General features: G+C 37.4%; 5 protein-coding genes and 1 non-coding gene across 6 annotated transcripts; 4 read left to right on the forward strand and 2 right to left on the reverse strand.

The window, feature by feature from the left end:
- Positions 1-2,342: 2,342 nt before the first annotated feature.
- LOC139858921 (uncharacterized) lies at positions 2,343-3,488 on the forward strand. The gene is made up of 2 exons (XM_071847756.1): positions 2,343-2,357; positions 2,739-3,488. Exons 1-2 carry the CDS (start codon positions 2,343-2,345, stop codon positions 3,486-3,488), a joined length of 765 nt encoding a protein of 254 aa, XP_071703857.1.
- Positions 3,489-5,166: 1,678 nt separating this feature from the next.
- Positions 5,167-16,813, forward strand: LOC139858922 (DNA polymerase I B, chloroplastic/mitochondrial-like). The gene is made up of 17 exons (XM_071847757.1): positions 5,167-5,397; positions 5,476-5,799; positions 6,214-6,679; positions 7,154-7,294; positions 9,500-9,583; positions 10,890-10,959; positions 11,438-12,308; positions 12,541-12,732; positions 13,052-13,728; positions 13,805-14,261; positions 14,674-14,769; positions 14,850-14,942; positions 15,033-15,227; positions 15,491-15,583; positions 15,676-15,888; positions 15,972-16,061; positions 16,358-16,813. The coding sequence occupies exons 1-17, from the start codon at positions 5,167-5,169 to the stop codon at positions 16,517-16,519; spliced, it is 4,455 nt and encodes a 1,484-aa protein (XP_071703858.1). The 3' UTR covers positions 16,520-16,813.
- A 470-nt stretch (positions 16,814-17,283) lies between these two features.
- Positions 17,284-21,301, reverse strand: LOC139857525 (microtubule-associated protein TORTIFOLIA1-like). Its single transcript, XM_071846323.1, has 5 exons — positions 20,550-21,301; positions 19,966-20,157; positions 18,747-19,313; positions 17,844-18,464; positions 17,284-17,726 (listed from the first exon to the last, which is right to left on the reverse strand). Exons 1-5 carry the CDS (start codon positions 21,204-21,206, stop codon positions 17,541-17,543), a joined length of 2,223 nt encoding a protein of 740 aa, XP_071702424.1. The 5' UTR covers positions 21,207-21,301; the 3' UTR covers positions 17,284-17,540.
- A 439-nt stretch (positions 21,302-21,740) lies between these two features.
- LOC139858923 (protein ALP1-like) lies at positions 21,741-23,039 on the forward strand. The gene has a single exon (XM_071847758.1). It carries the CDS (start codon positions 21,741-21,743, stop codon positions 23,037-23,039), a length of 1,299 nt encoding a protein of 432 aa, XP_071703859.1.
- A 1,599-nt stretch (positions 23,040-24,638) lies between these two features.
- Positions 24,639-26,333, reverse strand: LOC139858474 (protein LHCP TRANSLOCATION DEFECT-like). Its single transcript, XM_071847324.1, has 2 exons — positions 26,005-26,333; positions 24,639-25,149 (listed from the first exon to the last, which is right to left on the reverse strand). The coding sequence occupies exons 1-2, from the start codon at positions 26,278-26,280 to the stop codon at positions 24,892-24,894; spliced, it is 534 nt and encodes a 177-aa protein (XP_071703425.1). The 5' UTR covers positions 26,281-26,333; the 3' UTR covers positions 24,639-24,891.
- Positions 26,334-26,403: 70 nt separating this feature from the next.
- TRNAM-CAU (transfer RNA methionine (anticodon CAU)) lies at positions 26,404-26,475 on the forward strand. The gene has a single exon. It is a non-coding gene; the product is annotated as a tRNA-Met (tRNA).
- The last annotated feature ends 191 nt before the right edge of the window (positions 26,476-26,666 follow it).

Consider the following 26,666-nt stretch of genomic DNA (forward strand, 5'->3'; position numbering starts at 1 on the left):
TGTTGGTCGATATAACATATACGGTTAGAAATGTGTAGTGTGAGTTTGAATTTGTAACCGGATTGATACTATAATAGTGTAAATAATTTTTTAATAAAGTTTTTTTACCCATTTGATTACGGGTATCACGAAATCACTATTAGAATAAAACTAGTATAAATAATAGTCTGATTAAAAGATAATTGTTTGTGAAAATTGTATAAGTATAATCTGGAAGTTTGAGTGTTGAAAGTGTATTAGAAATGTCAAATTTCGGGAACCTTTCTTCGATGAATGAAAAGTTATATTTATAATGGGTTAAAAGGTGCAATGAAGTGTTGCAACATTTTAAAATGAGTCATAATTAAATTACACATCACTTGGCAATAGATATGTTTGATAGAGTGCATTAGTACACTAAGAAACCACTTAAACATGTCCAAAACATCCTGGGATAGAAGTCAACCAATAGTGAACCGTTACAACGTTTGGGTAAACATTGCAACTTTTCTGCAGTGCATGCCTTATGGTAATAGGGGTAGTCAGTATTTGGTTTGAAACCGTTTAATCCGAAAACCAAACCAGAAAAAAACCTAACCGAATTTTGAAAACAGTTTTCGGATCGAGTAAAACCGAAACCGAATTTGAATTCGGTTTTCGGTTTTAAAAATTATGAATTCGGTTAAACCGAAAACTGAATTCAAAACCGAATTCAAAGTTTTTAATATATTTAATTTGAATATTTATATTTTAATGGCATTATATTTTGGGATTCAATTATCTAAACAGGTCATCGCCTATATAATGATTTGGTAGCCTACATTATAATTATCTTACTCAAATTATGATGTTCTTCTTCTTAATAACGGAAGCAGTAAACGTCACAATTGAGCTGTAAATATTAATAAATCATCGATTTTTTTATAATTTAATAGTACGTCATCGTTTTAGGTTATAAATAACTAAGACATCAGTAACACCGCAATTAAACTACCATTATTCTGAAATTTTTCATGAAATTCGGTTTTAACCGAAACCGAACCGAATTTGGTTTTCAGTTTCGGTTTCGGTTCGGTTTCAACTTTGAAATCGATTTTCAGTTCGGTCAATTTGGTTTTCAGTTTCGGTTTCGGTTCGGTTTCAACTTTGAATTCGATTTTCAGTTCGGTTTTGCCCAAAAAAACTTTAAAACCGAATACACCGAACCGAATACACTGAACAAATTGAAAACCGAACCAATGAACACCCCTACTCCGTAATATAAAAAAGGTTATAGTTATTCGTGAGGGCGTTAATCCAACTTCATACTCTATAGCCTATCAGGGTTACCTTTTGGTTACTTTCAATCCTTCTAAGACTACCACAAGATTCGAAATTGAAAATATTTTGTACAGGACCCAACCATTATGCTACCTTTTTATGGTTCAAACTAGTTTTCGAACCCTCGCTTCGCGCCGGTGGTTCGATTTTTAATGTATTTTATTGTGTTTAGTTACGGAGCCTGTGAGTGAAAAATCAACATATATATGAAAAGTACCCTAAATATTTAGCTTTTTTTAAAAGTGTCCGTTTTGAGTATAGTTAGTGGCATTGTATTCATAAAATTATTTCGAGTTTAAGGATGGTGTCGAAAAAATTTAACTCGTTGCGAGCGAGAAGATATGACCTGTTGAATATCTGAGTGAAGTTTATTTAAGATATTTTATGAAAATTTTGATTTGACGCTTTAACCCCCTGTGTTGGGGGCCGATTTTAATTTTTGAACAAAGTGTGGGGGGTTTTTGTGGTGTTACTTGAAAGAAAGAAGGGAGTGGGGGAAAAAGTGAAAAGACGAAAATACCCTTGTAACTATTCATAAGTTTTGTCTAATAGTCAGTATGGTAATGGTAATAAATTTAAGGGTCAATCACCAAAATACCCATTTTTTTGGACTTTTCTGAGCTGGTACCAAAAAAAAAAAAAACCTTGACAAAATGCCCGCGCAAGGCGCAAGAGACCTTGCGACCTTGCGACTTGCGTCCTTGCGCCTTGCGTCCTTGCGTCCTTGTGTTAAAAAATTAGGTCAAATATAGAAATCAGACACCACATACACACACACACCCCGACACTCAGCTCTTGCGACCACTTTGCGACCGACGGCGATTACAAAGAACCTTGCACTTGCGACCCCCTTGCGACCCGTCTACCCTTGCGACCTTTCTTCTGAGACTCACCACATCACCACCACCACCACCACCATCGCCAGCACCACCGCCATCAGTACATCTCACCACCATTACCATCACCGCCTCCATTAGCATCACCATCACCACCACGATTGAGAAAAAGGAAGAGAAAAAAAACCGACAAAAAACGTGATCAAGATGTCACAAGAACAGGTAAGGGTTTCCTTTCAACTATCTCCGTTCGATTACTCCATTTCTATGTCGAAAATGATATATAATTTTTGTTGCACACCAAGTGTTCGATGAAATGCTTCAACGAGCTTGGTGATGCAAAACTCACTTATAATGTTGCTAGATTTGTTAAAGTTACAGTATTTGGAAGCTAACATTTTATAAAAACTGGAACACGATTGTTTTAGGGCTTAAAACTAGAATCTGGTATAGGCGCAAGGAAAGTCTTGCGTCCTTGCGTTTGTCCGTAGTAGCTGGCGCAAGGCACGTCTTGCGTCCTTGCGCCTGTGTGATAAACGAGACGCAAGGTGCGACTTGCGTCCTTGCGCCTGTATTTTTTTTCTGAAAAACTGTCTGTTTCAGGGATATGTTGAGGCGAAGTTGACGATGAAGAATATGCTGAATGTTATACCTCAACTAAAGGCATCAATGACTGAGAATCAACAAAAAATTTTTAGGGGAACTTGTTTTGGTCTTTGGCTAGATCTTTCTTACACCGGCAATGATCCGGGCCTTGTACATGCAATGCTCCAAAGAAAGAGTGAGCGACCGATAGGAATAGATGAAAAGTACCCTGCTGATGATGAGGAAATATGGTTTAGTTTCCGTCCGAATTTCAAAATTAGATTTAGTAGGCGGGAATTTTGTCTCATCACGGGGTTTAAGTTTAGTCGTCGCACGGACATGGCACATTACATTCCCAGAAGTTATGATGTAGAAACACCACCGATTAGACGACGTTGTTTCCCAAATCGTAAAGCTAATTCAAACATTACAATTACCGATATCCAAAAGCTTTTATATGATGGTGCTGATTTTGTGGTTAGTGATGATGATGTCGTGCGACTAGCCATTATTTTGATTGTGGAGAGAGCGTTTATGGGTAAGCAAGGGATTCATGTGGTGAGCAAAAAATACCTATGGCTAGTCGAAGACTTTGCTAAATTGAATGACTACCCGTGGGGTAATCGTATTTGGGATGCCACTTACCCCGTAGTTAAAGATGGATTTCAAGCTCGGGAAAGTCAGTTAGAGGTGGAAAAGGGTTATACTTTGGTCGGTTTTATGTGGTCATTTAAGGTAAAAATAAACAAGTTTGGTAGATTTGGTTAATACCTCAACATTTGAATCGTATATTATTTTTTTATGCGTCCTTATTTATTTAACTAATTTTGTAGATTTGGATTCTCGAGGCATATCGACGAACAATTAAAAGTTTTGCCCACAAGACAGACAAAAATGGAGTACCGAGGGCCTTATTTTGGAAACGTTCATCGGCTGAGACTTTTTCAGTCACTGATTACCTGCATCTACTAAACGTTATGGTAAGTGTTGTTTTTAACATAAAAGTTTTGTTGGTGCTGGAAGAATACAGAGTAAGGATTTAGGATAAAATGGGTTCTGTGATGGGCGCAAGATATATCTTGCGTCCTTGCGTGACCAAGGCGCAAGGTTCGTTCTTGCGACCTTGCGCCTGCACCTTACTTCATACGCCAACGCAAGAGTAGTCTTGCGTCATCAGTAATTAGGCGCAAGGACGCAAGACCAACCTTGCGCTTGGTTACTGATGACGCAACACGCAAGGTTCACGGCTTGCGTGTTTGTTTACGGGACGCAAAGTTTGTCCTTGGGTCCTTGCGCCTTCAGCTAACGTCTTATGGTCAACGCAAGAGTAGTCTTGCGTCATCATTTACGAGGCGCAAGGTTGGTCTTGCGTCCTTGCGCCTCGTTGTGATGAAGACGCAAGATTTATCTTGCGTCCTTGCGCCTTTGGATTTAACTTTTGCTGCTGTTGTACAGGATGATTGTCCGAAGAATAAACGACCTTTTCGTACTCTGCATCCCACTGATGTTGAGAGTGGATGTCAATGGTGGTTAAAAAGTTGCCAATACTTTGATGGGACGGAAGTAGATGAGGAAGTTGAAGAACCTGTTGAAGATGAACCTGTCAATGAGGAACATGGTGGTGGAGAACAGTCTCAATCTCAATCTCAATCTCAGTCTCAATCTCAGACTCAATCAAACTTATCTACTGATGCAAAGGAATTATACATGTCTTTGGTGAAACGGATGGATAGGCAAGAGAAGGAGCTGCAAGAGTGTAGAACGTAAATAAATGATCACGAGAGACGTATATCTGAACAAGAGAAACGAATATCAGAACAAGAGCAAAATCAAGATGAGGAGTTACTTGGTCGATCCTTCTCAGACAATGAAAACGACAAATCAGCTCAACGGATTATACGTGGAATGAAAGATCGACGACCAACGCGTGTACTAAGCTCCCCTTTCACAACACCGGGATACAGAAAACCAATCGAGAAGGTATATCTTTAATTACATTTTTTTTACCTTAAACTTGCAGTTTTGTCATTAATTATCGAGAATAAACAGGCTGTGTTTGTTAAAAGTAGGCGCAAGGTCATGTCTTGCGTCCTTGCGCTTGTTTTGCCAAACAGGCGCAAGGTATGGTCTTGCGACCTTGCGCCTATGTTACATAAATGGCGCAAGGTCATACCTTGCGTCCTTGCGTATGTCGCAAGGGTTATCTTGCGCCCTTGCGCCTTTTTTCCTGACTTTCTATAATTCACAGCTGTCAGATTATGTTGCTCGCAAAGTGAAAAGGCTGAGGGTGTCTGAGGCTGAGGAGGTTGTTAATCTCGATACTGAAGAACAGGGTGTTGTTGAAGAAGAACCCCACCCTATTGTTGAATAAGATGTTGTTGCTCCGATTGTGAAAAAGCGTAAACGGTCGCAAAAGGATTGGGTTAATGACGAGGAAATTTGGTCGATGGTAGACAGGCTAGTGAATGATCAAGGAACTCTACTACCACCACCACCCAATGCTTGGAGAGACGGTAGAAAGCACGTTGGGCCTGCAAAAGATCCTAAGAGTATGGTGGATAGTAAGCAAGAAACGCGGTGCATGTTCATTTTTCAGAACGAAAATTTTATATACCTCACACCTGAGTTTTGGATCAGGTTACTTGGTCTTGGATATTCCGGATACTTGGAAAACTTAGTAAGTTGCTCGCTTATTTGTTTCCATTCTTGGAAAACTAAGTAAGTTTCATGCTTATTTGTTTTATCACAATTGTAGCATATTGATGGATGGGCTACACTTATGTTGAGATATCGTCAGAGGGTTCTCCCCCGAGCAAGCCAGTATTCCACTCCTATTATCCCGACCGACTCGTTTGCGTGTAGTTCTCGATGGACTGTCATGCCATTGGGTTTCCTTTCTAGGCTTGCAGCGTTTCAGTCCTATTATGATGATACACAAAGGGAGGAAGAGAAACGGAAAGAAGCGGAGAAAAGAGGAGAAGTAGCAATCACAGGGGAGAATCCACCTGATTATATGTATTTGATTGGATTAGGGGATGGTAGTGATGAGCTATATCCATCCTGGGCCTATTGTGATAAGGTATGTTTTAATTCCCAATACAAATTTTAGGTTTTGAAGTGTTCTGGAACAGGCGCAAGGTTAAGTCTTGCGTTCTTGAGCCTGGTGTTTTAGGTTGGACGCAAGGTTGTCCTTGCGTCTTTGCGTCTGGTGTTTTGAGGTGTTCTGGCACAGGCGCAAGGTTCAGTCTTGCGACCTTGCGTTTCTTTAGTACTGGCGCATGGTGTGACTTGCGTCTTTGCGCCTGGTATTTTAGGTTTGACGCAAGGTTGTCCCTGCGTCCTTGCGCCTGTTGTTTCTGGTTGACGCAAGGTTGTCCTTGCGTCCTTGCGCCCTATAGTCTTGCGTCCTTGCTTCCATTCTGCAGGCGCAAGGTATGGTCTTGCGTCCTTGCGCCTATTACAGTTTAGCTAATATTGTGTATGTTTTTTGCAGATTTTGATCCCCGTTCACTTTTACGATGCTCAACACTTTATTCTGATTGTGTTGAACTTGGAGGAACATAAGATATTGGTGTACGATAGTTTGCCCGGTCATGTTGATCAAGAAATTGTCAAGCTCACCAAAGATCTGGGAGATCAATTGCCTGTATACTTAAGAGCAATTGATTACTTTAACCAAAAGCAAGACTCCCAGATTGTTGACTACTTGGAAAACAAGGAGAGCATCGAGTTCATGACCGAGGCAGCACCAGTCGTGCCGGTGCAAGGTGGAAGTAATGGGGACTGTGGTGTTTGGGTCTGCATCCATATGGAGAGGGTGATCTTTGGGTGGGATGAAATCCCAAACATTGGAGATCCTAAAAAGGCCGCAGAAGACTACAGAGTGAGAATGGCCAAGACCTTCTTTCGTGCACGCTTTGATACCCAGGAACCCCCACCAAAAGAGAAAGCAAAACATGGTAACTGAGGTTTTATTTTGAAAACTGTAGTTAATTATGTAATTTGTGTATAAAACTGTAAATGTTGTAAACTGTGAACAGGTCCGTAACTGTATTTTTGAAGGCGCAAAGGTGTGTAATCAGACCTTGCGACCTTGCGTCCCGTAATAGCCGTAGACGCAAGGTCCTTCTTGCGGCCTTGCGCCTCGTATTTAGCAGCAGGCGCAAGGTGTTTCTTGCGTCTTTGCGCCTTTTTATTAAGCAGGCGCAAGGTGCTTCTTGCGTCCTTGCGCCTATTTTTGAAACATACGCAAGGTTCATCTTGCGACCTTGCGCCACAACATTTTTATTATTCTTGTAACACTAGCTTGTGCATTTAATATTATAACATATGAAGTAACACACGAAACCACATCATAAAATACTAATTAAAAAATATTACAACAATGGAAGACATCACACCTTAATTTGTTCCTGAAAATAAACGTATTCTAGGAACTAATTACTACCTAAATTGTACGTTGGATAAAACTGAGATTGATAAGCTTGAGATGGTTCGACTGTCTCTTTCGCCTTTGAGGTTGTGTTTCTTGCCCGTTGAGAAGTTGATTCACCTGTTCGGTCATAAGCAGCTGGGCATGTTGATCGAGAATGACCTGGTTCTTTGCAACGACTACAAGTTCTTACTTTTTTTGAAGTTTCTTCACCTTTTGAAGGAATGCGTTTTTTACCTTTAGGACGTCCAGGTTGTCTTTTCTTTAGAACTGGGGGGTGTACAAGTTGCAAAATCCCGGGACCCGAATCCGACCATTCAGACCGATGGGGGAGAGGAAGAATGTGTTCGGAATACATATTTATGTATGTTTGAGTGCTGAACCAATGTGATACATAACAACTAATATCCTCCACTCCGAAGTGTCGTGCTGATGCAATCACATGACCGCAGGGTATGCCTGATAATTGCCATTGACCACATGAACAAGTTCTATCTTGTAGATTAACCAACCCATTTTTTCGTCCATCATGTACCTCTATTAGATCATTTGTCGATGGAAATGCTCGCCATCTTCTTGATTTGTCCGTCCTCTTAGCTAGCTTACGTTCAACATATGGAGTAACCGGTGAAGTAAGACTAACTGATTTGTTGCGATGTTTGAAATACCAATCCTGTATTGAACAACGAAAAAATTCGAACAACATGCAAACGGGTAGTTTACGAGCATGTCTTGATAGAGAGTTTATAGACTCTACACTGTTGCTTGTAAGGTATGAATACCTAATATGAGTAGATTGACTTCTGGACCATCTATTGATACCATCCTCACATAGAACTTTATAAGACGCTTTCAATCTCCTTCGAAATACATCTAGATGATCATGAAAATCCGACGCACGGTACGCCTTAACCATTTTTCAAAAGTGCCATTCAAAGAATTTCATCTTGTTGGATTTAGTTTTGATGTTCATGAATAAATGACGTACACAATGAGCGTGAAACGCTTCCGGAAACACGTTTGCAATGCCGTGTGCTATTGAAGCAGCACGATCAGAAATAAAAGTAATCTCTCACATACGATCAACCATACCATAACTCATTAAATGATCTCTTAGGTTACCAAAAAACCATGACCAAACACTGTTTGTCTCGCCTTCACCAATTCCATAAGCCAATGGCAAAATTCCATTATTGCCATCCATCGCAACAGCAACTAAATTAGTACCCAGGTACCCACCCTTTAAATGTGCAGCATCGACGATGATTATCGGGCGGACATGTTGCACAAATGATCGAATCTGCATGAAATTTTCACAGTAAATCAAATATTATTAATAAAGACCTCATACACCATACGCAAGGTTTTTATTGCGTCCTTGCGTCACCTTGCGCCTTTGCGTATGGTGTACATATTAAAAGGTGGTTTTTGCTAATATATATTTACTTACAACTACTCCAATGGACATGTAACACATCACAAATTTATTTTCTTTATCGGTAACCAAATTGTTGATGGTCCCCGGGTTGTGGATCTTAAGGTTATGAAGGTAAATGGGAAGCATTCTAAAGGAGTCATCACTACTGCCACGTAACATCTCTATTGCTTGACACTTGGCCCACCATGCTTGATTGTATGATACGCTCACTCTAAACCGATTAGCTACATCATCACGTATATCTTTTGGTTTATACTCTCGATTAGCAGCCTTGAACGAATCCATAAGAATACTACCCAACACCTTTTTAGTAGCATGTTTATTGTTTCCCATAATTTGTGTGCATGAGCAAGTGTGTACGTCATGCAACTTTTTAACCATAAAGTTTTCAGTGTGTCTTATTTTGTATGCACTACATTTCCACTCACAATTTGGCAACACACATTTAGCGGTGTACCGAGATTTGTCTGACTTTACAGGCTTTATTTGAAAGTTTTCTTCAAGGCATTTTGTAAATAGCTGGTTTAGGAATTCTTCCTTGTTCGAAAACGTTTGACGAACTTTGACCAAATCAGATACCTGATACGTGGTTGGAATTGGGGTCGTAAATTCTGGGTTTTCTTCATCTTGCTGACTGTGTAGAGTTGGCATATTCCAGAATACATCTTGTTTTTCTTCATCTTCTTCATCTTCATCTTCCTCGTCACTTGCTTCATCCGATTCACTAGACCCAACAACAGGTATAAACGGGTTCTCTATTTTTTTTATTTTACACACGTTCTCGGCGCCATGGTTGAAGAAGTCAAATTCTTCTGTGTTTGGAGGTGGTATTTCAGCCTGTTTTTCTTCCAAATAGTGTGTTTCGAGGTTTGGTTCGGAATTGTGTATTTCATCCTGTTCTTTTTGCAGATGGTGAGTTTGTTTGTTTGGTTGAGACTCGAGAATCCGGAGGTTTTGTTGGAGATGGTGTGTTTGTGGATTTTGTTGGGGCTGGTGTGTTTGTGAATTTTGTCCGGATTGAAGCATTCTAACTTTGTCGACAACATAAATATCAATAGGCTCGTTTGTGACAGCGTGTTTTAAAAACTCAAAAAAATCTTCATGATCATCAGTAATATCAAAAATATGATTATTATCAATATATCTTAGCGAAACAGGTGCATTAGGTGGCAATTCAATTTTTTTGAGAATTTTCCTTAACAATACTCTTCGATTTATTGGTTTTTGTGGAGCAAGTGGTAGTTTTAATCTGGTTCTAAAACAGTCAAGAGGCAGATACATAGGTATGTTGTTAACAAATTCAAAATTACCCCCACAACATACATGAACAACAAATGCTTCATCATTACTACAGCTCATTAAGACACAAATTAGTGAAAAAATAGATAAAAGTTGGTACCTTAACGATGCTCTAATGACTTGATCTTTTTGAAAATGAAGTGAAATAAAATGATTAATCTGGAGTTCTAGCCTCATTAAATAGACAGGTACATAATCTTATCCGTAAAGGTACAAAGAATCCAAAAAAATCTTATCCAGAAATCAGGAAAAATCCATTCTGATAAGACGCAAGGCGCAAGGACGCAAGTCCTTATCCTTGCGCCTTGCGTTTACACGCAAAGGCGCAAGCCGCAAGGTCGCAAGGTCTAAAGATACTTGCGCCTTGCGCGGACAAATTCTCAAAAAAAAAAAGGGGGGGTTCCAGCTCAGAAAAGGCCAAAAAAATGGGTATTTTGGTGATTGACCCTAAATTTAAAATATTAGGGTCATGTTTCCAGTGCAGGCCCAGTTCGTGGTCCATCATCATTGTTGGCCAAATTCTTTACGGGTTTCTTTAACAGCGAACTATTAAACTGGCCCGACGTTGGCCCATCAGTAATCACAGCCTCATGAAGTACGCCAACCCCATCTTCTACAATAAACATCACTTTGAGGTTCAATAGGACATAAAATAACATTCGCTAACAACAGGCATTTGGATAACACACGCACAACAAACAAGGGTTTAAGCAATTACGGAGTACATATTTACATTCATTTTCTCTCACACCCACATGGGTTTTTTAGTTGCAGACAACAAAACCCTTTAAAAACCCTAATTTTGAAACACCAAAAAACTTATCAAGACGGCTGCTTTTTCACTCTGCAAGAACCTAGGGTTCAAAGGGTTTCCATTCCAAGAATCTAAATTGATAATGGCGCTCACAACACCAACCAATAGTTTCAAGAAATCCCCTTCTCGTTTATGGTTTTGTCATTCTTGCCCTCGCTCTTTGGTGTCATATAAACCCCTTTACAGGTTGGCTTTCTTTTTCATTTGCTCCTAATTTGCGTAGTATTTATCATGGGTTTATCTTTATTGTTGTTCTGTTAGTGAATATAAGGCTGCTAGTATAAGTTTACCGTAACTGTTCAGGTATAAGTGAATATGGTTGCATATATAATTATACGGAGTAACAGATTACTGGGCCGTTTGGATGGGTTTTTTTCGTTGCTTATATGTTTTTTTTTTTTTTTTTTGCTTAATTTTATCTAATAAGTTCTTCCTTAGTGTTTGGATGATAAGCCTATTATGCAAATCTGATTATTGAGGGGACTCAATTTTTTTAGCTTATTTGCTTATAAGCAATAAGGTACTCAAATTGGCTTATAAGCAACTAGCTTAAAGGCTACTGGTACAATTGTAAAAATAACTACTTGTTCATTCATGAGATTAGTATAATGATAGTTCTCAAGTTCACAGTTATAGCCAATCATAATTTTTCCGAGTCTCGCATTATCTTCTTTGTGATCAATATTTGGAGTTTTTTGTCTTTATGCTTCTTTTGGTCCTGATTTATATTGCAGGTGGCAAGTCCAAAACCCACATAGTACAAAAGACCGTTTTTGTAAAATCACTATGACTTTTTGTCCATTTGGATTCAACTCACGGTCAAGTATCAGTACCATGACCTTCGATGAAAGTCAAAGATATACGAAGATGACACATAGTCAATCTGATCTTGATTATAGGCTTTCTGTAAAATCAGAACGAGGTCGTTCGTCTGCCTGGATGGTGCCATGTGGCAGTAAAGATGGGTCCCCACAAACATGGCGTCAAGAAACAATAGCATTAAAAAGAATAAAGGAAGATACATTCTTTTATAATCAAACGAGTGTTACCCCTGATATTCAATATCCAGACTCTTTCATAACAGAGTCTCGTAAACACGAGACACAACTCAAAAGTCAACCCTTGTGTCAACCTTCTAATGTTCGGTATGAGACACAAAGCAAAAGTCAACCCATGTGTCAACCTTCTAATGTTCAGTATGCAGAATCTGTCATAACAGAACCTCATAAGTATGAAACACTACGCAAGAATGGATATGAAAACTTCCCAAGTCAACCCCCTAGTCAACCATCACGTCAACCATTTTACAGAAATTTTCCGAGTCAAAAAGTTTCAGAACAAAAGCAGAAGTTTCCAGAAGATACACCTGCGAATGGGGTCCACCAAAAGGACTCGCAATCAAAGAACCATGTAGTAGAAAATGATGATGAGTTTAATGAAACGTACGTTGTGCCGATAGACCATAGGGATTCGACTCACTTACGAGATAGGCTTGCAAGCATTTATGACAAGGTTTTCGTAGTTGATAGTATTTCTGTAGCCAAAAAAGTAGTAAAAATGCTCACAACTCAGTACCGCCATTTAGTCCATGCTTGTGACACTGAGGTATGTAACATTATCTTATATTTATTAGTCTTAATGAGTTATTGTGACATATGTTGTTTCATTAAAATGGTTTAGTGGGTTTTATATATTGCGAGTATGTTTTCAGTGACTTCCGACCTGATTTTACCGTTCAACATGTTTTTGTTATGTTTTTTCCGACCCGTTTGAGGCGAAGTACATACCCAAATTGACCCATCTGTAGTTCTAATGTAGCCATGGTTGTAATTCTCAGGTGGCTGCAATTGATGTGAAACAAGATACACCTGTTGATCATGGAGAGATTATATGCTTTAGCATTTATTCTGGGCACGAAGCAGATTTTGGAAATGGCAAATCTTGTATTTGGGTTGATGTGTTAGATGGCGGGGGCAAACGTATATTGGATGTCTTCGCGCCTTTTTTTGAAGACCCGTTTATCAAAAAGGTTATTTATTAGACAATGTTAACTCTCTTATTGTTTCTATTGTTGTTGTGACTAACGAATGAATCTGTTTGGTTCATGTTTTATCTTAAGCGGATGGGTCAAACAAGTCAAACTTTCCCATAGTCGCACAAAGTTCTAAGCATTTTATTATGAGTGACAGATTATCATTGTAATATACTAATATTATTGATTCTGTAATCATAACCAGCTCACTCATTATTTCTAAAGAAATATAAGAACACACAAAATGTGTTACCTCACCCGCCCATATTTCCATCTCTTACGGCAGAAAAGCTAAAAAGGTGTTCTCTTTATGTAGGTTTGGCACAACTATAGTTTTGATAACCATGTTTTAGAGAATTACGGGCTTAAACTATCTGGTTTTCATGCTGATACAATGCATATGGCCCGATTATGGGATTCTTCAAGACGAATGTCGGGTGGATATTCATTAGAAGCACTAACTAGTGACTCAAAAGGAATAATGTCGGGTGCTAATTTAGGCCCTAACGAAGAATTAATTGGGAAAGTTTCAATGAAAAACATTTTCGGAAGAAAAAAGCTAAAAAAAGACGGTACCGAAGGCAAAGTTGTCGTTATTCCCCCCGTTGAAGAGCTTCAAAGGGTAGAAAAGATAACATGGATTTGTTATTCGGCTTTGGATTCAATAAGCACTCTCAAGCTTTATGAAAGATTACAAAGTAAATTATCAAACAGGGAGTGGAAATTTAACGGTGTTACAAAGGGAACATTGTTTGACTTTTATGAACAATATTGGTGTCCGTTTGGTGAGTTATTGGTGAAAATGGAAACCGAAGGGGTCTTAGTTGATCGACCTTATCTTAATGAGATTGAACAAGTGGCTAAATTTGAACAACAAAGAGCTGCTGATAGGTTTCGTAATTGGGCATCGAAGCTTTGTCCCGATGCTAAGTTTATGAACGTTGGAAGTGATACACAGTTGCGCCAACTCTTTTTCGGTGGCACTGATAATAGGTATAAAGTTTTACAAGATTATTTATAACTTTAGCATGATTATTTTATCATTGAAAATTGAAAATGTATGATGCAGCAAAGATCCAAGTCAATCTCTTCCAATGGAGAAGGAGTTTAAAGTTCCGAATATTGATAACATAATCGAAGAAGGCAAGAAAACCGCCACTAAATTCCGTAAAATCAAACTACATACGATATGTTCGGGTCTACAAACGGAAACTTACACGGCATCTGGGTGGCCTTCAATGAGTGGAGCTGCATTAAAGACCTTTGCTGGGAAGGTATCTATGGATTATGATTTTATAGATGAGGAGTCGGATGAAAAAGATGATGACGTGGATGATGCTGAGCTGGCAGAGACAAAAATGGAAATTTCTAATAATAATAATAATAATTCAGACACTGCTTATGGGACCGCTTATGATGCATTTGGAGGCGGGTCTGAAGGACATGAAGCTTGCCATGCCATTGCTGCTTTATGTGAAGTTTGCTCTATTGACTCGTTGATATCAAACTTCATCCTTCCCTTACAGGTTATAAATTTTTAGATTTCTAGTAGTCTGAAATTAACCAAATAAAAAATAGAAATTGTTATGATTAGTCTTTGACTTGGCCAATTTATTTGGTCAAAGTTGTCAAAAGTCCAATTTAGTCTCAGTTCAAAGTCGGATTTACTCTCTGAAAATCTGTCAAATACAGTCAAAGTCAAAGTTGATCAACATCTCACTAGTCGCTGTACAAGGTCCCGAGTGACTAGTCCCCTGCCAGCGACTTTTACAAACTTGACTCTATTCAATTTAAAAAGTTGCAAAACGGACAACTTTTTTTTTATTATGTGTATAAAGATTAAAGATTAATATTTATGCTCGGAAATTATTATTGGTTAGTAATTCTTTATATATATTGGTTATAGAGATTCACGTGTATGTTGGTATTTTCTAACAGGGCAGCCATATTTCTGGGAAAAATGGACGTATTCATTGTTCACTAAATATTAACACAGAAACAGGGCGCCTATCAGCTAGGAGACCAAATTTGCAGGTTTATAATGCTCCAATTATCACATGAAACATATGTAATTTGAAACGTAGTTGAAACTGTTGTTCTTTATTTTGATTCAGAATCAACCTGCTTTAGAGAAGGACCGATACAAGATTCGTCAGGCATTTATAGCAGCACCTGGAAACTCTCTTATTGTTGCTGATTACGGGCAGGTAAAATTAAAAGCCGTTTCTTTAGTTCAACTGGGTCCCACAGGATTTACTGATTCATGCTTTTGTATATATCCATATATATATGAGTAGTTGGAACTTCGAATTCTTGCGCATCTTGCTGACTGTAAGAGCATGTTGGAAGCCTTCAAAGCTGGTGGGGATTTTCATTCGAGAACTGCAATGAACATGTATCCTTACATTCGTGATGCAATCGATCGTAAAGACGTTCTTCTTGAGTGGCATCCTCAACCCGGTCAAGAAAGTCCACCTGTTCCTCTCCTTAAGGTAACCATAAATCTTATTAAAAATTTCTCTTTTTTAGAAAGGTCTAATTCAAGAATTTTTCTTATGATAATGACAGCCCTTTAGGGATGTCGCTAACGTGCATAAGAATGTTGTACATCACAGATATATATTGATTTTAAAGTCATGGTTATAGAATCGTACACCGCTTTAGTGCATGTTAACGGTTCTTAATTTAATGATAAATATTAGAAGTTAGTTAAAAAGTTGTTAACTTTAATATAGTTTACGTTTTCCCTTTTTAGGATATGTTTGCTTCTGAAAGAAGAAAAGCAAAGATGCTTAATTTTTCTATTGCATATGGGAAAACAGCTGTTGGGCTTGCACGCGATTGGAAGGTAAAACTATTGATTGATTATATTTTTATTATTTGTGAACAAAAAAGAATTATATATTAATTTGATTGATTTTGAGTTGTTAATTATTGCAGGTATCGGTAAGGGAAGCAAGAGAAACAGTGGCCCGATGGTATGGAGATAGGGAAGAAGTGCTTAGGTGGCAAGAAGCGCGTAAAATGGAAGCTCGAAGAAGTGGATGTGTACATACTTTGTTAGGTCGTGCACGAACTTTCCCGTCTACAAAAAACGCCACTCAATCTCATAAAAACCACATTGATCGAGCTGCCATTAATACACCCGTTCAGGTTTTTTTCTAAGCTTATAATCCAATTCATTCATCTCTTTATAATCAAAATATAAATATAAATTTAATTATGATTATGAACAGGGTAGTGCTGCTGATGTGGCTATGTGTGCCATGTTGGAAATATCTAAAAATGCTCGGCTGAGAGAACTTGGATGGAAGCTACTTCTACAGGTTCCATTTTAAATTCTAAATCAAAATTTACAGAATTTGTGGTGTCAGTTTTGATGCATGTTCTTTCTAGTGGGTCAGATATGTAAAATATACTAACCTAAAAGGAAATGGGTCTAATCGGTTGAAATCCACACGTAGTTTATATAAACGAATGAAAGCCAATTATTAAAATTTATCATAAAAATTAGATCATTACTGAGTATTATAAGTATATGTATATGTATATGTATTTCTTTTAATTGTTTTGGAGTAAGTTTTTGGGTGACAGAAAATGATGTGTTGAACGTGATCAACAGGTTCATGATGAAGTAATATTGGAAGGGCCAACAGAGTCAGCAGAGGTTGCAAAAGCAGTAGTCGTCGAGTGCATGTCAAAACCTTTTGATGGAAAGAATATTCTCAAAGTTGGACTTTCGGTTGATGCTAAATTTGCCAAAAACTGGTACTCTGCCAAGTAGAAACCAACCGACTCGCGTGGGTCCCTCAATCAATGCCACATTCGACTCCCCTCAGACGTTACGAGTGTCTTGTAATGATGACAATTGATTGATCGATTGATAATAGTAGTTTTACCGTTTGAGTTTAATGGTTCCGTTGGAGGTTGATGGGCGATTTTAGCTCCTTGTAGAGTAATCGTGATTTTGCAAAGATAAGATTTCATGTGTTGTGTTGTATATAGTCTTTGGAATTTAGGTGACACGATGCAACTGGCTTGCTAATTGTAAAAATGATATATTGAAGGCAGTTTCTGTACATGGATTTCTTTGTTTCTTTGCTTTTAGTTTTTACGCAATGCATACTTGTTCTTTCTCAAATACCAATTTAGAGATGGCACCTGCGGGTGATGGGTGGATCTTTTAAACCCGCGACTCGCCTTACCTGTTGTGGCTCGTTTACCCGTCAACGAGTATTCTTTTTCGCCCATACCCGTGACATGTAGATACCCGCGACCTGCGGGTAAACTCACTGGTTTTCAAAATATACATTTTAAATCAATATGGACATGTGAATACCATGACCCTCGGAAAAAACTGGGGGTATACCCTTGAATAATTAAAATTTATATATTAAATATACAAGTTTATTAATGTGGTAGTTAAATATTTTATGCGAGTTAACGAGTATACTCCCGGGTTTCTCAAATGGGTATCACGAGTTCGCGAGCTTTTTATCCTCGTTACAAATCAATCTCCAGATAATTAGACATACACTCCAATATGCAAATCCCAAAAACAAAACCTTTAACAGGTGACAGGTCCAAACAAATACACATGACATTAAGTTGTGTATCCATTCCATATTCTAATAATATCAAGCCAAAGCCACAAAATAAAACCAACCCACCCCAAACTATAGTAACTGTATACCGTTTAAACCTCAAGTCTCCTGTACAAATTCTAATGTCAAAGCTGGTAAATTTGTAGTATTTGATTACCGATTTAATACGCACGAATCAAAAACGAGCTACTATTTGTTAAGTCAATGCATATCGTTATCCCAAACCGATGCCAGCTGCAGAAAAAGGTTATCCGGCGTCAAACCTTCCCAGTTCTCAGGAGGATCATTAGACGTTAAAGCTTCATTCAAATTTACCAAAATAGCCTTTCTCACTTCCTCAGGGATTTTAACACTATCCGTTCCATTCTCTACCATAAAATCAAGCAACTGCAAACATAATGAAATGAAAATGTGTCAAATTTGCCTGTTTGGAACGATGACAATAAATTATCATAATGAAAAATGCATAAAAATATATATATTTAAATAAAAAAATATATATACCTGTTGGATCCAAGATAAACAGAGGTGAAACAAGCTTGGTACAAGAAGGAACTGTGCAACAGCATGTAAAACGTCACACGCTACATCACTCGAGATTCGATCAATCAAAGGTCCTGTTTTATCCATTAATTTTACAAGCAAAAAATCATCTCCAGTAGATAAAACTTCACGAAACGCCCCGTCCATATCACCCTTATGAACTTCATCCATTGCAATTTTCCACGGGTCCCGTTTAAGATTCACATTTGATACTTTTTCCACTGTCATCGTTTCAGGTGCAGCCCCTCTAATGGCTTCCAATGTGGCTTCATCGTTTGATGATTTCCAAACACTTCTAGCAGAAGGACCTTCTCCAAACCTAACGGGCCCCACCCGTTTCCATGAACCGAATTGTGTATTTTGACCACGTGCATGAAAGGTCCTACCTTTATAGGACATGACATCATCATTTCTCCAAAATTTTGTATTAGGATAGTCAGAAAAACCGTTTGTAGAACAACTGGTTCTTAGATTATTCATCGATAATGACAGATTATGTGCCATATCTTCAACGACTCTCTCTAGGCCCCACACTCTCTTCTCTAAAGTTACCATACCATTACGAGATCCACCCTTAAAGTCCTAAAAAAAAAGAGTTTTTTAATTAATGTATATAGATGTCAAAATGAGCGGGTTCGGTGACGAGTCAAAAGTATATATGGGTCGAATGGGTTAACACTAAGCACTTTTCGGAACAAACGTTTATTATTTTTAAATAACATTAATCGACTCATTCATAAGTTACTGGGTCCAAATTGACAGATATATCTAGAGACTAACAGGAATTGCTTTTTTTTCTTCTAAAGATTGTATTTCACTATCATTTGCTTTCGCTACAATTTCTATTTGGGTCGGTGTTCATACCTGTAGCATGTTCATCAGATGAGCTTGTTGTTTCTCCAACTGCATTAACTGCCTTTGTATGCCCAACAAATTTCCATTATTATCAAACTCTCGCCTTCTAGAAACGGGCCCACCATGTCCACTTTCCAAACTACTGTCTTGCACGTTGACCACTCCATCCGGCTGGAGGTTCTCTTTTGACTTTGACTTTTCCACTTCATCATCATTGACCTTTGTATTCTCTTCGTTTTGCAAAATGCTAAAACGGCGATTGACCACGACTTCAACTTCACCTGAAATCCTTCTTTCAAGTCTTTGAAAGAATTCAGGATTCAGTGGTTTATCACTTAAAGGTGGCGCCTTTTTCTTCGTTCCAGTTGTTGTTTCAGATGTATCTTGACCGTTGGTTTGACCATTTTGAACCGGGGTCTCAATTTGTTTATCATCCAACTTTTGAAGATACTTTTTTGACATTTTAGGTGGTTCAGAATGTTGATCATTACCAGGTGTTCTTTTATCTTCAGAACCGTCTGCGATAAACTTCCATAGTATAAGTGCCTCCGTTACACTATCTCTCACAGGTTTTATCTGCAGAAGCACACAAACATGTTAATGGGTCGAACAGGTTTGCATCAAAATGGGCATCTATGGTACGGGTCAAAATGAGCCAAGACAGGTTCGGATAGTACGATGAAGGTTGTAAAACTCGCTACTAGGGGAGTACTTGGTTAGGACTTTGGAGGGTGTAATGGGCCCCTCGGGATTAATAGGATTGGACTATTTATACATTTTAACAATAAATTTCAAATTAAATGTGTAAAAACAAAAGAAAATCATAAACATAAACTTTAACATAATTATCTAGAAACATAAACATAATCGTTCATTTGTTCAAAAACTCAAATTCTAGTTTATATTTATAGATACATGTTGACCAAATTTGACTGATTTTGATGGACAAAATCCGAATTTGGCCAACAAATCTGATATTTTTGACCCATTAACCGACATTGACCGATTAATTAAACGGATTTCGGAAAATTGGATCGGCCATTTCTCAAAAGGGAGTAATCGGGGATTTTTACAACAGTGAGTATAAAATCATCGAGATATAAAAACAAGAGCTCTAATTTCAACTTTATCACAAAATCGGTAGTAGAAATTGGTGTGATTGTAATCAACTCGGCAATAAAGATAATATAACGAAAAATCAATTCAAGGGTATTTTTAACAAACCAACCTTATCAAAGCGGCATGCTTCAAGTAATGTTATTGTAGAAGTCGGTTTTTCTATTATCAAGTTACTTGAATGCAAAGCCAATGCATTCAACGTATCAGCAGCCGCCTTTCGAATTGTCCAGTCAGCATTACCAATACAGTTATGAATACTTTGAAGCAGTGGGTCCAAGGCTTGTGGAGATATAGCCCCAATCTACAACGAGTATATGAAAAGTTCATCAAGATTATGAGCACCCAATCTATTTGCATATAAAAAACTAATATGGATTGCACATTAACAAAGTAAGTGTTTGTTCTTGAAAGATATAACATAAAAATCAAGATTATCCAGATAAACAAAATCTGTTTCTGAATACCTGTTCATTTGGGATCAAATAATCAGTTGCAAACCAATCATGACAAAACTATGATCCACATATGTCAACCACATCAAAGAAACTTAAAATCTTAATTGACTAAAGGTCTGTCTATTAGTCAATTCATATACTATTAAGAGACTCACAAAGTTATAATCTTTAAAAGTGAAATCTTCATTTCATACTAAAATGTTTAATAGTACTAAATTTCAAGAAATTAGAATCAAACCTGAGAAAGACTTGAAATTACTGGCAAAAGAGCAGCATTAGCTAAAAAATTAGGGCTATTAAGAAACTTGCAGATCCTAACACAAAGTTTTTGAAAAGTCAAAATTGGTGGATCAGCAGCCAATTCCACCATTTTACCCAAACACATAGCAGCACCAGCTTGTACCCATTTATTCTGTTCATTCATAGCATCAAATAAAGGCTTAACAAACAAAGAAACAACATAACCAACATTACAATCACCACCTTTCACATACAAAAAAGAAAGGTGCCCAATTGATTCACAACATGAATCTCTAACACCTGAATCGGAATCTTTAAGACATTTTAGAATGTTGGTTATGATCTTTATCAAATGGGTAGCTGTTAAATCAGTATGAGTAGCACACATGAAAGAAAGCAGTCTAATTGCTTCTTTTTTAGTTGCTGGTTTGTTGGTAGTGGTGGTTGTGGCATCATAAAGGGTGTTTAGGACCATTTTTATACCGTCCGGTGCGACGGTTTTGATGACGGTTTCTAGGTCATCAACTGCGATCTGATGAGTGTCTCTATCTGAGAGTTTGGAAAGTGAATTCAAGATTCTTTGTTTGAGTTCAGTGGTGGCTAGATGAGTAAGTAGTGATGATGGTTTTGTGGCTTTTAAGGATTTTGTTGGCATTGTGGTATATTGCGGTGGTTTACGGTGGTTTGCGGTGGCGATGGAGTGTGAAGAAGAAGGAAGATGAAAAGGGAAAATGGGAAGCACAAACTGCCTTTTTGTAAGTTGGGTGGGTGGGATACCCCAACGTGAAAGCAACAAATGAGATTTTTAAAATTGGAAATTTAAATTGTTATTCTTCCGAACTGTCTTCTTTTAAGATCAATTTTAACGGCGGCGTCATAGGGGTCCCGTCAGACCCGCTGGCAATAGGTGACGTCCCCTGACGCCCCTAGTGGGGCGTTAACGCTTGAGGGGCGTCAGTCAACTTTTTCACGGATGGGTGAGGCAGCGTCAGTACACGTGGCGGCTTCTGATTGGCTGAAAATTAAAGCCGTTGGCTAAAGGCTATTTTTTTTTTTAAATTCTATATATTTTTATCTATATAAACCCATACATTCTACACTTTTATCACACCATTTCACTTTATTTTTCTTTCATTTTATCAAATAAATCACACAATTTTCTCTCATAACTATGAATTATTTTTCTTTCATGGCATCGTATTTACTTAATTACGATTCCGATTCGAAAGACGAGCGTATTATTGCACTAATTAAACATTTAGAAGATGATGATGACGAAGTCGAATCCGACCGTGTTCCAAGATCACGAATTTATATTCCAAGAAATCGTGAAGAAGCCGGAGAAAACTTATGGAAGGATTATTTTAGTGACACATCCGTGTTTCCGCCATATAAATTTAAAAGGCGTTTTCGTATGCGGATTGAACTATTTCTCCGAATATCGCAATGTATTTCTAATTTCGATTCTCATGATACTCCCGAGCATTTTAGATTTTTTAGGGAACGTTTTGATGCTATCGGTCGGCCGACTTTTAAAATATTGCAAAAAATGACTTCGGCTCTACGCCAATTGGCGTATGGAACTGACGCCGATATGTTTGATGAATATTTAAAAATGAGTGAGCAAACCTCAATACTTTGTTTAGATAACTTTTGTAAATGTATTATTACATTATACAAAGAACGTTACATGAGATCTCCCAATGCATACGATGTTCAACGTTTATATAGTAAACATGAAGAGAAACATGGTTTTAAGGGTATGCTCGGGAGTATTGATTGTATGCATTGGGAGTGGAAGAATTGTCCCGTTGCTTTGAAGGGACAATACACTAGGGGTGATCACAAGAAACCTACCATTATGCTTGAAGCAGTTGCTTTGTATGACTTGTGGATTTGGCATGCATTTTTTGAAATGGCGGGTTCCAACAATGATATAAATGTTTTGAATAAATCCTATGTTTTTGATAAACTTAAAAAGGGAACATCTCCACTATCACCATTTGAGGTAAACGGTAATCGGTACACAAAAGGCTATTACTTAGCTGACGGTATATATCCTAACTGGGCTACTCTAGTCAAAGGTTTTGCGTGTCCGACAGATGATCCAATGATTAAGTTTACTAGGTTTCAAGCTAGTGCCCGAAAGGATGTAGAGAGGGCATTTGGGGTTCTTCAAGGTCGATTTCATATTTTAAGGTTAGCAGCACGCACTATGTCGGTAAACAAGATGCGGAGAGTTATGGACTGTTGTATCATATTACATAATATGATTTTGGAGGATCAAGGATTTTCGTTAAGTGATTGGGAAGAAGAGTTCATTACCGAAGATATGGAGAATCGTCCGGAACGGATACCGAATAGAGGACGGGATCAAGACGTTATCATCCGAGAAATTAGAGATAGGACGGTGCACGACCAACTAACCGATGATCTAGTTGAGCATATTTGGAACCTTCCGTCCGCATTCCTCACCATGAATGGTTAAATTTTATGTAATGGTTATATTTTATTTAATGGTTAATTTTTATATATTTTTTAATTATATGTAATATAATTTGTATGCATAATAAAATAAAAAAGAAAAAGAAAAAAAAAACTGGTGGGACCTGTTTGACATTGGAGGGGCGTCAGGGTTATTTTGGTGTCAGAGGGTGACACTGCCACGTCAGAGGCAGATTGCACTTTTTGGCCAAAAAGTGGACAATCTGCATGTGACGTCACAGACAGGGTTATATATGGTCTAACATTAAAATGGGAACATGTACCACTTTATGAAAAGGAGTTATATGCACTAGCACTAGTATTATGTAAGGTGTTATAATTCTTAAGTATATTAACAATAACACAAGTTATATTATATCTTTTTTCTACATCAACAACAATACTTAATCTAAATCTAACGAATGTGAATGTGAATGTGAATGTGAATGTGAGATATGACAAGTGAAATGTTGACAATCTTTTATTTAAGTGCAGAAAGACTAACTTTTACGGGTAACTTTTATTGAGAGACAATTAAGTTTTGTAGTTGTGTTATGGTCGACAAACTTATTTTATCTTCTATGAGTGTTTTTGGCGTAAGAGCTTATGAGGGCTTGAGCTTATGATTTTAATAAGCTCTAGTTTTGTTTGGTAGACATAAAAAATAGAGCTTATTAAAATCACAAGCTCTAGAAAAATAAGCTACTTTATGAAAAAAAGTAGAACTTATGAATTGGAAAATAAGCTCCAACTAGTTTACCAAACAATTATAAAAAATAATAAGCTCCAGCCACCAGCTTAAAAAATAAGCTCTAGCTCCAGCTCTAGGGTGTGTTTGGCCGCGCAGCTTGTTGGAGCTTATGGGAGCTTGAGCTTATTTTTTTTCATAAGCTTAAGCTAGTAGCATCGTTTGGATGACATAAGTTTTCGAGCTTATGAAAAAAATAAGCTCTAAAAAAAGAAGCTAGTTGGAGTAGCTTTTAAAAATAAGCTTCTAAGCTTTCTAGCTTATGATGTTTAAAATTACACTTTTGTCCCTTATATAATTATCTATCATATATTTTATTGTCTATTTTAGTCAATTTACAACAATAAGCTTCAGCTCCAGCTACTTTTCACCAAACACTTATTAAAAAATAAGGTCCAGCTTCCAGCTTAAAAAATAAGCTCCAGCTACCAGCTCTGTCCATAAGCTCCAGCTCCAGCTAGTAACACCAAACACACCCCTAGTCCATAAGCTCCAGCTCCAACTACAAGCTCCAACTCCAACTAGTTTCATCCAAACACACACATAATATCTATCTATTCTATTCTATATTATCATTATTGCATGTTGATATGTTGATGTGGTATGTTAATTGTGTAAACTGATTGAGACACATGCTATCAAATACAATTGGCATGTTACATTAGCATGCCTAGATAGTAATAATAGTAGTAATTTCAAAACTTGTGGTTAAATCACTTTAACAAGTTTATTAGGTTGAATAATTATGAAAGTTAGTTATCATTTAGCATTCTGTTATGCCACAAATTTGACAGATAACTAGTAAAATAATGTGTTATCAAAATGAAAGGCCATTATTAAGACAGCATACATTAACAAAACACACCACACTTGATTGAGATTTGAGATTCCACTAAACCAAAAACAAAAAAGATAACATAAAAAAATTACATTTACATTCCTACTCACAAACTTATGTTCCCAGTTAAGAACATCCATATGACTCAAAAACATCAAATAACAATGGCAGCTATATCTCAAAAAGAACAATTACACAACATTCTTCTGAATCTAATCTAACGGAGAACAGGAACATAACAACAACAATCTTTGGGTGCTCAAGATCAGGTCACGCCTTTCGAACGGAATAACTTAAAATGAAGTTCTTGATTTCATCATTTGAAGCCTTATCGACTGCTGTTTTTCCATCTGCATCTTTCACATCATACTTTGATCCGGCTTTCAACAACTCCTCTATTTTGGGCTTGTCGCCTTCTGAGGAAGCCATCATCAACAAAATATCAACAGGGTGAATGTTTTGACATAAAAGAGCTTCCATTTTATCATATGTGCCCTCAACAGCAAGCATGCCCATATAGTTGAAATACTGCAAAAAATTTCGTATTATATTGTGGCATGATGATAGAATTTAGATTTATAAACTCACGAAGTTAACCAGTATTCACGAATCATCAAGAAGCAACTTAAGTAGCAAAATGAACGGGTTGGGTAACAGGTCAAATTGGCTCGGATCTATCTGGGTTGATTCGGGTTTACCCCAAGACATTTATTCTCAAAATAATTGAACTTTCTAGAGCTAATTAGTGTCAGACATGATAATGGCAACTTTCAACTAGTTCAATCCACTTGGTCTATTTCGTTTTAAGATAAAGCACAAGTGCAGAGTCTAAATTGCCCCATTTGCTAGTAAATGGGTCGAAATTGGCAGCTGGGAAGTATACTGATCCCTGTCTATAGTCATGACAGTGATTATCATCCCAAAACAAAAAGCATCAACCAACAAAAACCAAGGCAGAATAGAACATGTATCAAAGAATTCACCACAAACAAGGCTAAAGTATAAAAACCCTATCTTGTTCCCTTATTAGTTTTACCCATAAACTAACATAATTGATAATCAATATGTAAACTTGTACCCTTTATAAGCATACCCAATTCCTACAAAGGAATCATAGGCTAACTAATGCTGTAAAGCCTGCAACTTTATCTCATTCCACATCAAATTTTTCACAAAGGAATCACCTTTTTCACTAAAACCCAATGCACACATCCTAATAATGTCAATTATCTTCACATGTTATCCAATAACCACAACTTTTTAACTAAAACTAAAACATTCTTAAATCCAATAACTAAATAAATAAATTCTGCAACTTTATTCATCAATATACAAATCAACCAGCAAAGAGCAAACAATCAAAATGCCCAAAAAGAAAGGTACCTGCTCAACATCATCACGGTCAAAATCATCTCGAGATTGACTACCGTAGATACCAGCTCCTTCAGCATCAACGCCATTTTTACCGAACTTAAACCAACATGTGGTTCTTGAACCACCACTATTAGGCCCAATTCTTGATGTGGATTTGCAAAAGCCAAACCTTTTTTGCACACCCAAAAAATGAGAATTTAGTTTTAAAAAAATTGGGGTCAAGTTATTAATGGGTTTTCTGTTTGACTTCGTAAAAACTGTTTGAACACTAGTAGTAGTAGCCATTGTTGTATCAAGAACCAATGAAAATTTCTTATCACCACTGTCGCATATGTATCCTGTATGTCGAAAACAGCAATAATAAAAGAATCCAGTTTATGGATTTAATTCTTGACATAACTACCACAAATCAGAGTGGCGCAGCGGAAGCGTGGTGGGCCCATAACCCACAGGTCCCAGGATCGAAACCTGGCTCTGATAAAAGAGAAAGTCTTCCAAAACCCAAATATTTTTGATAATACTTCAAGGTATATACTATTACAATTGGGTCCTTATATTTTCTTTTTATCCATAACATAACAATAAAATAATAAAATAACTCTTCATGCTGCTGATGAAACACATTTAACCCAGAGAAAATGACTGCAAAACCTTCTGGTGAGATAGAGTTA

This window comes from Rutidosis leptorrhynchoides, chromosome 7 (genome assembly GCF_046630445.1).
Source record: "Rutidosis leptorrhynchoides isolate AG116_Rl617_1_P2 chromosome 7, CSIRO_AGI_Rlap_v1, whole genome shotgun sequence".
Taxonomy (NCBI): Eukaryota; Viridiplantae; Streptophyta; class Magnoliopsida; order Asterales; family Asteraceae; genus Rutidosis; species Rutidosis leptorrhynchoides.